The sequence below is a fragment of the Zootoca vivipara genome, chromosome 12 (assembly GCF_965207765.1).
Source record: "Zootoca vivipara chromosome 12, rZooViv2.hap1.1, whole genome shotgun sequence".
Taxonomy (NCBI): domain Eukaryota; kingdom Metazoa; phylum Chordata; class Lepidosauria; order Squamata; family Lacertidae; genus Zootoca; species Zootoca vivipara.
In genome coordinates this window covers 1,216,517-1,233,200 of record NC_142595.1, presented here as the reverse complement: position 1 = coordinate 1,233,200, position 16,684 = coordinate 1,216,517, and the positions used below count along the sequence as shown (strand labels likewise).

General features: G+C 50.4%; 1 protein-coding gene across 5 annotated transcripts in view; it reads right to left on the bottom strand.

Moving 5' to 3' along the window:
• SGSM1 (small G protein signaling modulator 1) overlaps window positions 1-16,684 on the bottom strand; it is an 86,627-nt gene that overhangs the window by 55,137 nt on the left and 14,806 nt on the right. For all 5 annotated transcript variants that reach the window (XM_035134582.3, XM_088656117.1, XM_035134583.3 and 2 more), the window contains exons 2-8: window positions 15,859-15,934; window positions 7,901-8,063; window positions 6,746-6,898; window positions 4,072-4,139; window positions 2,589-2,734; window positions 1,973-2,104; window positions 415-539 (exon numbers count right to left, since the gene is read on the bottom strand). In XM_035134582.3, coding sequence (XP_034990473.1) covers window positions 415-539; window positions 1,973-2,104; window positions 2,589-2,734; window positions 4,072-4,139; window positions 6,746-6,898; window positions 7,901-8,063; window positions 15,859-15,922 — 851 coding nt within the window. In that variant the 5' untranslated portion in view covers window positions 15,923-15,934. The remainder of the gene's footprint in view (window positions 1-414; window positions 540-1,972; window positions 2,105-2,588; window positions 2,735-4,071; window positions 4,140-6,745; window positions 6,899-7,900; window positions 8,064-15,858; window positions 15,935-16,684) is intronic.

Here is a 16,684-nt window from a genome sequence, read left to right as displayed (position 1 = left end):
TCCAGGTGTTTTCAACTACAACTCCCATCAGCCCCAGCTAGTGCTAATGGGAGTTGTTGGGGAAGGCTGATCAATTGTTTTCAATGTGGCTAAATTCTGTGCTGCAGCAACTTAAACGCTGCAGAGACTAACCTTTTGTTAATTTTGTTCTTTTGGAGTGGGTGACATGACTATAATTTTTCACAGAATCATAGAACTGAAGTGTTGGAAGGGACCATGAGGGTCATCAAGTCCATCCCCTTGCAATGCAAGAATCTTTTGCCCAACATGGGGCTCAAACCCACAACCCTGAGATCCTCATGCTCTACCGAGCTTATAATGTCGCTGTTTACTTTAGTTTCTTATTATGCCGCTTTTATTTGCTCTTTTATCCTGTTATATGCATTTGGATAATCCATTCTCTGTGCTGCTCACCTTTTCTCGTAGTCTAGATCACCCACAGAGCCATTCATCAGCTGGTTTGGGGTCCACTTGAGAGTCATGACGTCAGCAGTCTGATGAAGGGACAAATATCCTGGGATGGACTCCATATCGTCCCGCTAAGAAAAGAGGAAAAGCAAGAAGAGTTGTTTGCTTTTTGATTATTTAATTATTTAAATATCTTTTTCTTTAATTATTCTGCCATACGGCAAAGAAAGGATTAGCAAAGCAAGCAGCCATCTACTGAGTCAGTCCCTTGGTCCATCTAGCTCAGTACTGTCTACACTGACTGGCAGCAGCTCCTCAGTGTTTCAGACGGGGGTCCTTCTCTCCCAGCCCGGCCTGGAGATGCCGAGATTTGAACTTAGCACCTTCTGTATGCAAAGCAGATGCTCTGCCACTGAGTTACAGCCCATCCTGATTCCCAGAGCCTTACAATCTATAAATACATGGAACAAAAAGAAAATGGAACAGGAGGGAGGAGGAAATCAGCAAACACAGGTAGATGTGCTTATTTATGAATTCTTCTAAGGCCATGGGAGGACATGCCCAACAAGGCTTCTCTTCGCTCCTCTCCTGCCGCCTGATGGAACGGCTGCTGCCAGGTGACCCTGGGTTCATCTAGCTCAGTATTGTCTACACCAGGCTTCCTCAACCTCGGCCCAACAGATGTGTTTGGCCTACAATTCCCGTCATCCCTGGCCACTGGTCCTGCTAGCTAGGGATCATGGGAGTTGTAGGCCGAGGTTGAAGAAGCCTGGTCTACACTGTTTGGCAGGGGATCCCCCAGCTGGACCTGGAGATGCTGGGACTGAAGCTGGGACTTCTGCACACAAAGCTCAGAGGAAGCCCTTGCCATCAAGAGCCAGAGCTGGGTTCTCCTCCTCGGAAATTCAGCCTCATTTTGCATTTACACATATAAACCAGCATATGTAGATTTTATGCAAATTTGACCCATGTGCCGTTCTTTAAGTACCTAGCAATGTCATTGCCAGGCAAGCCTCCCATCCAGGCACTGCCCAGACCTGGCTCTGCTTAGCTTCGGGAAAGTGCCCCTGGACCACACTCTGGGAGTTAACTCAAGCTGAATGGCTTAGAGCACAATCCTACTAGACATGCCCATTCCCCTGGGGAACCTGTGACAGCGTAGCTATTGTTATACTCTTAGCTGCCCCCATCAACATGGCCAAGGGTCAAACATCCACTGGGGTCTGTTCTGCATCTTGAAAATCTCTGTTAAAAATTAAGAGGCCAGTTTCCAGCTCTTGTGACTAAGGGGCCAATGACATTACAGAGCTCAGAGGTTACAAAGAGAGATTTCGACTCACTCCATGGATGGGGGCGGGGGCGGGGGAGAGAAATTGCTAGCATTCTGCAAATTTCCTGAGTTCTCCTCACAGCTAGCAGAACTGTATGTACGCTCTGTGTTTCAGCCGTGATCATTTGACCATGGTAAAAGATTTATGGTGCTCAATATTAGCTTCCCACCTTTGCTAATGGCTACTAGATTTGGTTTCTGACCCAGAGAGGCTACTGTCTCTGCTCTACTCACCGGCTGCACCAAGACATTATTTTTGCCGTACAAGAGGGTGGCTCTGGAGTTCTGGTGCAGCGACTCAACGTAGTCTCTGGCCGAGAGAGACAGCCGGTCGTCCATGCTGCCACTGGAATGCCTCTTCTGAATCTAGGAGAATCCAGCCAGGAAATCAAATTGGGACCAGTTTACCTGTTAGGTTGCCTTACCTGCCATATGCACCCACTTAACCAAACTGGCACTCTGACTGGCACCACATCATACTTGATCTGCTTTTGTAAAAATCAATCTTTTAGTGTGGCAGCACCTGAACACTTTGGAACTCCCTGCCTATTGACGCCAGGCAGGCACCTCTACCGTACTCTTTTCAGCACATGCTAAAAATGTTTTTGTTTAGACAAGGCTACCCAGACATGTAGAATGTTGATGGATGTTTTAATCTGTTTTTAGCTGGTTGCTGATTTTCCTTTTGAATGTTTTAGAGTGCTGTATTTAATGATGATTTTATTGTGTTGGTCATGAACCTTCCCCACAACATGCATGACACAAAGACATCAATAACCTCACAGGTGCAGGTGCATGTGCCCCCACGCCCCACAGCCCCAGCTGCTTCCCTGCAGCCTCTGAAACCTACATAGAGAGCCGGGCGTTTGGTGGGCGAGTCTTGGCGGCAGTGAGAGCTGTGGATTCGGTGGCGCTGGACCAGCTCATCAGCCGAGGGGTCGGTCCAGAAATGGTCGGCAGTCTTCATCTTGGTGTACTCCAGTGCACAAGGCCCCACTGTGGAAGGAGGCAATAGACAGGTCAGGCAGCAGGCGGAGGAAACAAGGAGAGCAAGCTGGCAGGCGGCCGTCCTCCATTTGCCGCTGCACCCCAAACACAGAGACTCCCATCCCCCGCTTTGGTCCAGCTCAACAGCTGGTGCAGGCAGCAGAATTCCAGAGGCACTGAATTAATCAGGAAAATCCCAAAAGGTTGGAGTACCAGTGTGAGCAGCGTGCCCTTGATGCCAGAACCCAAAACCTTGAGACATCATAATGAAGAACATGAGAACACAAGGAGAGCCTGCTGAATCAGGCTGATGATCCATTGAGCTCAGCGTTCTGTTCGCCATCAGCCAGATGCCCCAACTGGAAATCCACAAGCAAGGCCTGAGCACAAGATATCTCTCCCTCCCACAGCTTCCGGCAACTGAGATTCAGATGCATTTACTGCCTCCAACTGTGAAGGCAGAGCCGAGCCATTGCGGCTAGGAATGATCTCCAGGAATCTCCCCAATCCTCTTTTACAGCCACCCCAGCTGGTGGCCATCACTGCCTCCTGTGGGAGGGAGTTCCATAATTTAACTACTCGATGTGTGAAGAAGGACTTTCTTGTATCTCTCTTCAAGCTTCCCACATTCATCTTCAAGGGATGTTCACGTGTTCTAGTGTTATGAGAGAGGAAGAAAGACTTTTCTCTACCCACTTTCTCCAGGGTTCCAGTTGGGGGCACTGGGGAGCAGGTACGCCCCCATTATCCTGAAGGCAGCCCCATCTCTTCTCTCCATTCATTAGAGGAAGCAGAAAACAGCCAAGGGAGAAACGTAACTGATACAGGGTCCCCCCTCCCTACAATAAGGGATAGATAAGAGTGCGGGCTCTTATTGCCTAGAGCAGGGTTCCCCAAACTTGAGTCTCCAACTGATCTAGAGCAAGGGCAGGGGACCTGAGACTCTCCCCAGACCATGCCCCCCCTCCAGACAACGAATGCCATACCCCATCTGCACCCCCTCCTCAGGTGTTCCTCCTCCACTGGAAGGTATCCTGGAACCGCAATAATTATCCTGTTTGCTTGCATGGAAACCTCTGACTTTTGCTGAAATGTAGCCAGGCAGGAGTTTCACCCTTGGCTCTGTGCCCCACACACTTCCACCTCTGGTCCTGGCTGCCTGCAAGTACCTACTCTAAAAGACTTTCTCTGCATAACCTGAAAATTCCCTCCCAGCATCTCAAACGCAAGCAAAGTATTGCTCCAAAAGAGTCAGGTTTTCCCACTCAACAGCACTTCAGAAAAGCACACTTGCCAGCCCCAAAGTACAACAGGCGTCAGCTCAGAAGCAAGCAAAGCCACATTACCCAGCAAAGAGGCAAGGATTGGCCCATCAACTGGATCCATCAGCAGGGCTTCCTTCTCATAGTATTTGCTGTACAGACAGAAAACAACAAGGAGAGAGAGAGAGAGAAAGGCTTCAATAACCCCCGGAAGGGTTCAGTGCGTGCATCTTCCTCCCAGGAAACATTTCTCCAGCACTCTACAGCTTCCCTAGCTGCCCACACCTCCCCGTCTGAAAATGCCCTGTGGGAGGAGGGCCCCAATGGCATCCTCACCTGCCTTTCATTGGGGGCACCCAGTAAGGCTGCCAGCTGCACACTGCTGTTGAGATGCCTTGCAGGATAAGGGTAAGGAGTAGGACCCTCACAGTCACCCCAGGCCAATTTACTAATAAGGTCAGCACCCCCGAAACCCATGAGAATCTCACCAAAATTTCCTCTCCCCCTTGTTAACTTCCAAATGCAATTTCTCTCGTTAATTGATGGAGCCTGGTTGGGGGAAAATAATGGGCTGAGGGTTTTCTTTTTTTAGCACAGCACTACATTAAAGATACCTCTGGGTAGTCCTCCAGTTGCCTCTACATGCCAGTAAAAGAGAAAATCCCCCAGCACTGACCATTTATCTGCGTGGCTTAAGCTAGGCTACTATTTTATCAGTCTGTTGGAAAAGGAGCTGAGAAGGAAACAGGCTTGCACTCACACAAATTATCAGTCTGGCCTGCAGGGGACTAAAATTCAGCATGATGCAACATGCTGCCTTTCCATGTAGCTAAAATGCTTTTTAAGCACACAGGTTAAAGATAGTGATGTGCTTCTCTGCCACATCCATGCCCAAAAGGAAGGCATAGATTTCTTTGCAGAGGTAGATCTAAATGGCTGTCCCCAATACACCACCTTATTTGATGGGCACTAATAGGAGGAGGGGACCCAGGTGGCGCTGTGGTTAAACCACTGAGCCTAGGGCTTGCTGATCAGAAGGTCGGTGTTTCGAATCCTGGCGACGGGGTGAGCTCCCATTGCTTGGTCCCAGCTCCTGCCAACCTAGCAGTTCGAAAGCACGTCAAAATGCAAGTAGATAAATAGGAACCGCTACAGCGGGAAGGTAAACGGCGTTTCCATGTGCTGCTCTGGTTTGCCAGAAGCGGCTTTGTCATGCTGGTCACATGACCTGGAAGCTATACGCCAGCTCCCTCGGCCAATAATGCGAGATGAGCGCGCAACCCCAGAGTCAGTCACAACTGGACCTAATGGTCAGGGGTCCCTTTACCTAATAGGAAGAGACTTTTTCAGTTATCATACAGGCCCTGACACAGCTTGGGATGGGGGTGGTTTTAGAAGCTACCATGGCAGAAGTGGGAGCTTCTTACTTTTCTCCTTCCCCACCTGCTTTCTTCCTTTTTATATTTTTTTTTAATGACAGCACCTTTTAAGAAGTTAAAGAAAGAGAAAAAAGGGGAGAAGATAAGCTTTCCCACTCCCCTCCCTTCCAAAATAGAAATAATCTTGCGCTGCCCAATTCTCCTCCTCCCAAGGAGACCCAGAGACAGAGCTCCACCCACCCGGCCCCAGCCAAGGAGAATCCAGCACTCCACTAGACCATACCCCTTTCTGGCAAGCTTTGACCAGCAGCTGAGAATGCTGTGCCCCCATCGGAAGACCACATGGAGGACCACAGGAGACATGATGCAATACTCAACAGCAGCACCTTAAATTTAGGCAAAATGCCTTCAGCCCAAGGGCAGCAAGCTGTTCTGCAATACTTGCAGTCTGGCGTTAAGCACACAGAGAGATGGTTTTATCCTGAATAGAATTGCGTTGGCTTCTGTACATTGTATAGTTTACTAGCTGTACCCGGCCACGCGTTGCTGTGGCAAGAAGGGGGCGGGTCTAACATGTGTTGTCCTCCCTGGGTAGTATTCTGTGGAGTGTTACCGGCACTGGAGGTGAGGATAGGTGATGGTCAATATGGGGTTTGTGGATGTGGTGTTGATGTGGACCTTTGGAAGGAGAATGGGTTTGTTGGTGTTGTTGGTTACGGTGGTTGTGGGTCCGTGGGTGGGGGGGTGGTTTGGTGGGGGGGGGGTTGAATAGAGGTGAGGCTGTTTGGTGGGTCCCGTTCTTGGGTGGGGGTGGCAAGGGATGAGGAATTATCCAGTTTCCCTGGGGCTCTGAGGTGAGGGTCAAAAAGTAGTGGGTTTTATCTGGTTTTTAAGTCATAGATGTGGCATGTGGGAAATCTATGTGGATAGAAACACTCGGGTATATCCATGTGATGTTGGGGGGAACTTTGAAGGTGATCGTATCTGACTCAGGGTCCTTGTTTCCCAGGAAAAGGGGAGGATGTGTCCAACCCCCCCTGGGGTGTTCCCCCCCCCATCGTGTCTCATCCCTGTGATTCTTCCCATCCTGTTGTGACCCATGAGGTATAGGGGGAGGGGAGGGTTGTGGAGTGGTTAGTGAGTTTGGAGGGTATTGTTGGGGGTGGAAAGTTGTGGAGGGTGTTTGGATCTCCTCTGGATCTCCACAAATTGATCAGGCACATGGCGAATTCATCACAACGCCTCCTTCCCATGTGAAATCCAATGAACCCAGATGCTGAAAAGACCAAAGTTTTGCAGTGCTAACCAACCTTACGGATGTCTCCCTTGGGAGTGGAGGCAGGCAACGGGAACTGCCGCCACTCATTGCGTCTCTTTACCTGCTGTTTTCCACCAAGTGGAGCACTATTTTGTCCAGGACCTTCTCGAAAAGTGCCGTCCGGATCCAGAGGTGCTTGATGGCCTGCGGGGAGAGGCTGGGGAGCTTGGAAGCCTTGCGTGTGCTTTCCTGGAAACCTGGGCTCTGGTTTCGCCTTAGGGGAGAAGGGAGAACAAGTCCCACATTCACAAACATCTGTAGCCAGACAAAATCTCCCAGAAAGACATGCACAAAGTTGATGCACTTGTCTATTTACTGGACATATTTGTTTACACAAGGATATAACCCAGGTTTTTAAGAACAAGAATGTGGAAGGAAAATTGCAGCAAAAAAGCCCTAATCTGCACAGACCAGTTTGGGGCTAAATCAGAGGCTACTTTTTCATGTCACAAAAATTCTTGGTCCAGGAGTCTCAGCATCGTCATTGTTTATTTGGATGCTGCCATTCCAGAGCAAACTATGTTCAAGGTGGCTCACAAATAAAAAAATAATTACATAATTCACCAAGTTACAAAATATCACAAAGTTAAACAATGAACAATTAATGAGAACACCCATGAATAAATAATGAATAAAATCAAACGATCCCCTTACAGTAAATAAAAATACCACCATAAAATCATAGAATCATAGAATCATAGAATCATAGAGTTGGAAGAGACCACAAGGGCCATCCAGTCCAACCCCCTGCCAAGCAGGAAACACCATCAAAGCATTCCTGACAGATGGCTGTCAAGCCTCTGCTTAAAGACCTCCAAAGAAGGAGACTCCACCACACTCCTTGGCAGCAAATTCCACTGCCGAACAGCTCTTACTGTCAGGAAGTTCTTCCTAATGTTTAGGTGGAATTTTCTTTCTTGTAGTTTGAATCCGTTGCTCCGTGTCCGCTTCTCTGGAGCAGCAGAAAACAACCTTTCTCCCTCCTTTATATGACATCCTTTTATATCACATGCCTTGCGCTAGCAACCCAGGTCCAATGGCCCTCCAGACTCCTCCGGGGGCCTGACGCTGCGTACTGTGCTTGACACTGGGGATTAGATGCAAGGGCCAAAGTTCTCCTGCTCCTGCTGCACCAAAGGCTTGAAGCCCCATTCCAGCTGACGTCTGGCCATGTCTCAGCCCCATGCGCACACCCAGGCTCAGAGCATAGACTTACACATTCTCAATGAGCTGCTCCAGGTCCTGCACCTTCCGGGACAATTCATCAGCCGGAGGAAAGCTCTTCCCCACCTTCATGAACAGGGCGGCAATCTTGTTGCTGCGCAGGAAGCCCGCTGCCCGCCGCTTGAGGCCGTGGAGGACACAGGCTTCGACGGCAGCTGGAAGGGGACAAGAGAGAGGGGCCAGCTGGTGCATTAGGAGGGAGCAGTGAGGCAGTCAAGTTTGCTGATGATGGTAAGTGGTTAAATAAAGAGATTGCAAAGAGCTCCAAAAGAACCTCTCCAAAGAGAGAAAATGGGTGGTAAAATTGGCAAATGATAGTCAGTGAAATGTGTAAAGGGATGCATGTTGGCCCATACATGTGCATGAGGTCTGAACTAGCAGTGACTGACCAGGAGCGAGACCTTGGGACTCAATGAAGATATCACTCCGAAGTGCAATGGCTGTGAAAAAGGCAACTCCATGCTACCGTAGGGATCATTAGTGTGCCAGATCAATTTGGTACCAGGGGCCAGGTTACCCCCCCACCCCGGAAAGTTGTATTCCATGTCTGACCAGGAGATGGCAGAGTCACGGGAATTCATTGACAAAAACCTCAAGCGCGGCTTTATACGGGAGTCCAAAGTGGCCGGGGGCAGCCCTGTGTTCTTCATCGACAAATGGGACTGCAAACAAAAACATCTGGTGGTGGACTTTCGCATTGTCAATTCCCTGACGGAGCCCGTGGCCTTCCCGATGCCCAGAGTGGATGATCTGCTGACTGCGGTGCGAAGGGAGCAGCACGTGAAGGACGTCAGGGCCGTCCTGGAACGTCTCAAGGAGCACCACCTATATGTGAAACTGGAGATGTGCCTGTTTCACGCCAAGGAGGTGGAGTTTCTAGGCTACATGCTCTCAGATAAAGGACTGGCGATGGACAAGGAGAGGGGAGAGCAATCCTGGAGTGGCAAAGCCCCAGGACACGCATTGGGCTTCACAAATTTCTACAGGAAGTTTATCAAGTAATTCTCCCATGTCACAGTGCCCATCACAGATTGCCTGCATGGCAAGAAGAGGTTCCTGTGGACACAGGAGGCGCAGAACACTTTTGAACACCTGAAGGAGGTTTTCGCATCAGAGCAACACCTGTTTCACATAGTCCAGGATACACCGCTGCGTATTGAAACTGATGCGTTGGACCGGTCGGTCGGCGCCATTTTGCTGCAACTGGACGCCAATAGGGACTGGAAACTTCTTCTTCTCGAGGAAGCTGAACCAAGCAGAACAGAACTACACGGTTTTTGACACAGAACTGCTCGCAATCCACGCAGCGTTCAAACACTGGTACCACTTCCTGGTGGGAGCTTGTCACCCTATCCAAGTGTGTACTGACCACAAGAATCTTGAATTTTGGAGAACGGCCAGAGCGCTCAATCAGCACCAGATCAGATGGGCAGATTTCTTCTCCCATTTCAACTTCTCCATCCACTACATCCCCGGGGAGGAGAACGTCAGGGCAGATGCCCTGTCCAGGAAACCTGAGTACATCGGGGAGGAAGAACCACCAGTGCCCCGGAACATTTCCCCCCAGTCGGCATGGGCCTGTGGGGGTACAGTGGTTGGGGAGGTGGAACTCACCAGACTCACTGCGGAAGACACTTTCGCCCAGAACGTGTTGCGGGACTTAAGGGCGGGAAGGGGGGCAGAAGAGGGGTTTGTGGAGAAAGGGCGGTTGCTTTTTCACCACGGGGCCCTGTACCTGCCCACTGACTCCCTGAGGGGGAGGGCCCTCAAGCAGTTGCACGACAACCCAATGGCAGGTCATTTTGGGAGGGAAAAGACTACACAACTTGTCATGAGGCAATTCTGGTGGCCCAGGGTGCGGGAAGATGTGAGGGAGTACGTCAGGGGGTGTGACATTTGTCAAAGGGCAAAAGGAGAAAGAGCGGCGCTGGCAGGGCTGTTGGAACCCTTACTCACACCCAGTAGGCCTTGGGAGGTGGTGTCAGTGGATTTTATCACCGATCTGCCCCCATCCCGTGGCAAGACAGCTGTTCTGGTCGTAGTGGATCTCCTGACCAAAATGTGCCACTTCGTAGCATGTGCACGTGCAGTGTCGGCCAAGGAGACGGCGAAGCTGTTTGTGGACTACGTTTTTAGGCTGCATGGGTTGCCCTCGAGGGTGATCTCAGACCAAGGAAGGCAATTTGGCACAAGCTCATGAGCCTCTTACACGTGGAAGTGAGCCTCTCCACCTCTAGACACCCCCAAACCAATGGCCAAGCGGAAAGGGCCAACACGATCCTCCAGTGAGGCAGACAGACTGGGTGGATCGGTTGCCCCTAGCGGAATTCGCTTAAAACAATGCAGTACACGTCTCCACTGGTCTCACACCATTTAAGGCCAATTATGGGTTGGGATCCACATGCTTTCCCCGGGGGGAGGGGTGGAAGCAGAGGAAGGTCCGGCAGCAGAGGATTGGGCAGAGGAAATGGAGACGGTACACCAACAACTCAAGGAGAACCTGGAGAAGGCCAAGGAGGCCTACAAGAGGGGGGCGGATCATCATCGGAGACCGGGGGAGGTCATCAGGGAGGGGGATAGGGTTTGGCTGTCCTCAGAAGGGCTCCCCACAGTGGGGAGGTGCAAGAAACTGGCTCCTAGAAGGCTGGAACCCTTCACAGTCTTGCAGCAGGTCAATCCAGTGGCGTTTCATCTGGAGTTGCCGGAGTCCATCAGGATCCACCCCGTGTTTCACAGATCGCTGCTCTCCCCATACAGGGAGGGGCATAGGTTCTGGAAGAACGCAGCACCCCCACCCACACTCACGCGGGACCTGGGGGGGGTTGGGGCCAATGAAGAGATTCTGGACTCTTGATTCTGGACTCATAAACTGTGTTTATGGAAGACAATCTTTCTCGGCTATGAGTGATCGCCAAAGAAGAAGAAGAAGAAGGAACAGAAAGACAAACCCCTTCCTAAAATATCTAGTACTGTAGATAAATAAATGTCAGGAACTGGCTGGATGACGAAGAGTGGTGTGAGGCACCCGCCCAAGAACCCCCCAGAGATGACACAGAAGAAGAAGACTTAGACCCAGGACAGTGATGGTGGAACTTGGAGGGCCTTTTCAGTACTGGCCCCGACTTAGTGGAACACTCTCTCACAGGAGACCAGGGCCCTGCGGGATTTGACATCTTTCCATAGGGCCTGCAAGACAGAGCTGTTCTGCCTGGCCTTTGGGCTGGACTCAGTCTGACCCCCATGTTTTCCTCCCTTATGGTTTTGATTTGGGCTACTTTAAAATGAGGCTGCATTTTTAAAATTTTAAACTTAAACTGTATTTTAACCCGTATTTTAATTAATTGTTTTTCTTTCTTTTATGTCTTATTGTAATTTTACTGGTGTCAGCTGCCCTGAACCCGGTTTTGACTGTGGAGGGTGGGGTATAAATAAAATATTATTATTATTATTATTAATTAGGTAAAAGTAGTAATGATTCATTGGGCAAAAGATGTGGGGTATAATATACAACTTTCCGATTGGGAAAGATTATGGAGGGAGGATTTGAAGTTCACCACATGCTGTTCGTTGAAAGAAAATTATATGAAAATGATGTACCGATGGTATTTGACTCCCGCAAGATTAGCAAAAATGTACAAACACACTACCAACATATGTTGGAAGTGTAAAGAGAATGAAGGCATGTTCTACCACATTTGGTGGATGTGGAAAAAGCCTAGAGCATTCTGGGAAATGATATATAATGAACTGAAAGAAATGTTTAAGATAACTTTTGTAAAAAAACAACAACACCAGAAGCATTTTTAATAGGCATCACAGAGGAAGAAATACCAAAGGACTTAAAAAGACTGTTTATGTACGCAGCAACAGCAGCAAGAATAGATTTTGCCCAGAGATGGAAGGAAGAGGAAACGCCAACCAAGGAAGATTGGAGAGTGAAAATGATGAACTATGCAGAAATGGTGAAAATGACTGGGAAGATCAGACACCAAGATGATAGTAAATTTTAAAAAGAATGGCATAAATTTATAGAGTATATTAAGGAACAATGTAAAGATTTAAAGACGTTAGCAGGATTGATATAGTGCTTGTAATTTTTAATAGGTAAAGGAATAAATAAGGATTTAATTAAAGTTGGATATTTGAATTAGATGCAGTTAAAATAAAAAAAAATGTATTTGTGGAAAACCAAAAGGGGGAGGAGGGAAGTCTGGGGGTTCCGGGAACCCCACAATTGTATAAATATTGTTGAATTTAAGTTTAAATGATGTTAATGATAAAACCTGAAAATTAAAATTAAGAAGAAGAGGAAGGAGGAGGAGGAGGAGGAGGAGGAGGAGGAGGAGGAGGAGGAGGGAAGGCAGGGAGGCCATTTTGGCCTGCCAACCCTCAAGCCATACAGCAACTGGTCAAGTGTTTCCTTTCCCCAGCCAAAGGGACAGATGTCTCTCTCTCTCTCTCTCTCTCTCTCTCTCTCTCTCTCTCTCTCTCTCTCTTTTCTGTGGTCTGCAGTCTGACTCATCTAAGCAGCATCAAGGGAGAAGCCACCAAGGGATGCTTTGCGATTAAGCCAAGAGGACACATTGTCACTAAATAATGAACCACCAAAGCAAGCAAGTGCTGTTTACCAAGAGCTGGCAACAGGACTCCCCCCACAACCCCCCCCCCCTTTTCACCTGCGTGAATAAGGCCTGTGAGGGGGACCGCCATGCAGTCAATCCCATCAAACATCCGGCACCCACATTGGAGAAGTCCTTTGAGTGGAATCAGCTGCGGCCTTTCCATTAAAGGAATAACAAAGCCGAAAGGTTGCAGCCATGACTTATTAAAGGCCTGGAGGAGAACAAGACAGAGGGATGGAACTGAAAGCTGCCCTATCCTGGCGCCATTCTCCCTTCCCCCTCTTCTGCCACTTATGCTAATAAGGGTTATCTAGGAGCCTGATCCTCCCCAATGAAGCTGAGGGAGCCTGGCAGGCAACTCAAATTAAATTCCCATCATCCCCAGATGGTGTTCCTGAGCTGCTAAACAGTCTTCCATAGCTGCCAAGTTTTCCCTTTTCTCGCGAGGAAGCCTATTCAGCATAAGGGAAAATCCCTTTAAAAAAAGGGATAACTTGGCAGCTATGGCCTTGGGGGTGGTGAGGAACAGTGCTATAAATAACGTGAAGCCCATAGGGAGCCAGCCAGCTCCAGATTTGCTCTGTTCCTTTGATGATTCAGGCGACAGTTGCTCCAAGGAAGAGGAGGTGTCTGGATCATCCTATCTCAATTCTCTCCCCACTCACACAGCTGGCCTACCTTAACCAAAGAGTCAGGTTTAGGTCATGGTCAACAGTCGTCACTTGTAAATGGATGGCTTAGCCAAAGGACATAAGAAGGGTGCTGGATGACGCTAATGGCATGGGTGTACCCAGCGCGGGGCAGGGGGGGCAGCTGCCCCCCCTAGAAGGCCAAACCGTGGGCCCGACTCGGGTTCTGAGGGACCCAGGGCAGGGCGCGGCCGCTTCTTGCTGCCCGGGTGGTTGCTCGCGCCCCTGAACTGTTCTTACTCGGAGCGGAGAGTGGCAGGCAGCTGGTGGGCGGCGGGGACCCCGGAAAGGAAGCAGCCTTCGCCCGCGTCTCACCTGGTCTGGGTTGCGTGGCGCTGGTGCCAGCCAGTTAAAAGGGAAGCGGCCCCGCTGTGCCGCTCCTGAGGTGACAAAGACTCCAAAGCGCGGCTCGCTTCGCCGGCGAGGGCCGCGGGGGCCGAGTGAGGCCCTTGAGAAGCAGCGCCGCTGATGGCTCCCTTCACGGTGGTGCCTTTTGTGTGGCCTCGCCCATTCAGCCGGGGCGCTCGGGCATGTGACGGCACTGCCCGACGTATTGTCCTCGCCCCGTTATTAATGGCCCTCAGGCGGGCAGAGGGGAGCTGCCGAGGGGGCTCTGGACTAAGGGAAGGCCGAGCGTGCCTTCGTTAGCTCACCAACCTCTCCTATCCCGGAGCCGCGCTAGCCTGCGGCGACCCCAGCCAGCGAGCCCGCTTCCTCGCCTGCCTCAGCGGACTCCTGGCCAGAAGGGGAAGGGGCAGAAGGCCGGGGAAAGAATGCCGCCCGAAGCCTCGTCACTGCCCACTGCTTTTCCAGCCCGCGTGAGCCGGGGAAGAGACGAGAGAGGGAACAGCAGCAGCGGCTCCTGAGGCAGCCGGCAGGGAAGGCGAGGCTGGCGTGCTTGGGGGCGAGTGGGGGGCCCTTGGAAGCCGGCTGCACGCTTCCGAGAACTTGGGCGGTGAGGGGTGGCGCCCACACTCCTTGCGCATCCGCCCCGGACACTCGCAGGTGCGGTAGTTCTAGAGGAGGAGAGAGGTGGGCATGGCAGCTGTTTTGGAGCTGTTGCTGCAGGACGAGGTGGCAGCCAGCACTGTCGTGCGGTGGCTGAAGGCGAGGCAGAGCCCCTGTGCCGTGGAAGTAAAACGCAGGCTCCTCAAGAAGCACAAGGCGGCTGCCGCGGTGTCATCGGGCCTGCTGGCCCTGTAGCCCCGCCCACATCCCCACTTTGTGGCCCCTCCCCTCCTGTGCTTTGGCCCTGCCCCTGAACGACCATGGCTTGCCTTGCCCCCCCTAGTTTTGATCCTGGGTACGCCCCTGGCTAATGGTCCATCTAGTCCAGTCTCCTGACCCCACAGCGGCCAACCAGATACCCCAGTGGGAAGCAATTTCTGGGCACTAGAGCAATACCCTCCCCTCTTGTGGCTTCCAGCAACTGACATTCAGAAGCATGGCTTGGATGCAGAGCATGGCCACTGTGACAAGCAGCCATTGATAGCCTCATTTTCCATGACAGACCAGCTTCTCTGACACAATCCTGGCCACCAGTTTAGAATGATTCAAAGGCTCTTCACTATATCCCCACAATATCAGGTGGCAAGTAGGGGGGGCAGTTCCATGGGAGCATACAAATTTAGGGACACTTTTGAAAACTTCTTATTGTAAGCCGTATTAAAGCTGTTTTGATAAGAACATAAGATCATAAAAAGATTGTGCTGGATCAGGCCAATGGCTCATTTAGTCCACTATTCTGTTCTCCAAGTGGCCAACCAGGTGCCTGTGGGAAACTCACAAGCCCAATTCAAGCCCCAGAGCCCTCTCTCCACCTGTGGTTTCCAGCAACAGAGCATAGCAGCAATGTCCAATAGCCACTGATAGCCCTCTCCTCCATAAATTTGGTCCGTTGAGAGGGCCACCCTTGAAGATGGGTGATGGCCCAAGCAAGGGAGGGTCAGTAGCTCCGGTTCCCCCAGGCTAGCAAGACAGCCAAGCTGGTGTGCGCAAAGCAAGAGTCAGCACCTTGGAGAGAGGTGAAGGTTGAGTTCAGGACCACGGACAGTGTTTCTGCAGTTGAGCCCAACCACCAGTGGATGTCTCAGCAACCACTGAGTTTTATAGCAGGGTTGTTTGGCCCACTGAGTGGGATGCTTGACCCCCTCCCCCCCCCAAGAACTGCTTCCTACCTAAAGGACTGGTGCCCCTTTCTGCAGCTAATTACCTTCTTCAAGGTAATGGGGTTTCCAGCTGTTGGGATCTCTCCTCTGGGCTCTCCTGATTCTCCAATGAGAATAATTTCCAGTGAGAAAAAATAAGAGGGCCTGGCAGTGGAACTGACATTTTGGGGCTCAGGGGAGGGCAAATGAGCTCCATGGACCCATCCAGTATGAACCAGGGCCAGATCCCTCTCCGCCTTGGGGCTGCTGCAGCCTCCAAGGAGTCTTGGTCTGGGATCAGGGGAAAACCCACAGTTGGTAAGGCAAAGCAGATAGATGGAGCAGTCTATTTCCAGTTTGGATCAATTTTCCATGTTTATTCTTAAGCCCCACCTCATCCCTGACTAGATGTCACCCGAAAGGGCAGTGCACAACCGCCTTTACGAAGCTACTGCGGCTCACAGCTCAGATATTGATGGCTGGCAGACTTACCACAAAAGGAAATGATGTGGCTGCTGTCTTCATGCACAAACTTCCTGGTGACGGATTCCTCCATTATCTGTTTCACCTGCAAAGCAGTTCAGACAAAAAAAAAAGATGAGTTTTTGAGCTTGTGAAGGTAAAATTAAAGTATTAGGTTCCAGTCCCCCTGCTAGCAGACTGGATTGCTCTCAGGACAGAGATCATTCCAGAGTTTGAAGCTTTGAGGCTGCAGGGACCAAGTTCAAAGAGCTCCTTAAAGCCCCTCCAAAACACACACACAAGAAGTGGGAGGATTTTTGTGACTTTGCCTAGAAGCTGAACTCAGAGGCAAGTAGAGCAGAAGGCTAAAAATTAAGCCCAGGAGAGCAGAGAGCAGTTGGATTAAAAGCACCTGCATCAAAATGAAATCCATTTATAGCAGTTTTAAAAATTGCTTTTAAAGGAATGAAGCACACAGGCCACACTGAGTGCTTTGTGCCTGTAATGGCAACAGGAATTGATGGAAGGGTGCAAGGGGTCACAAGGCAAGTGAAGATCAGTGGGTTACAGAAGGTGCTCACCCCAATCCCTGGGCTATGGATTCTCCCCTGGGGCTGTTGCCCCACCCACTAAGCTCCGCTTATTCGCCCCAGTCTCCTGATTCCAGCTGGAGCAACATGAAAAGTGAGGCACAGAATGAGTGGGCACCTTGCAAGAGCAGCTGTCAGAGAAGGTGGGGAGAGCTTCCCCCTCCACCATCCCATCAGCCATCCTCACATTATGAAAGAAACGTTTTTTTATATATAATAATTTTTTTATTGGTTTTATACATTCAAAAATAAAAAAGAACATATAT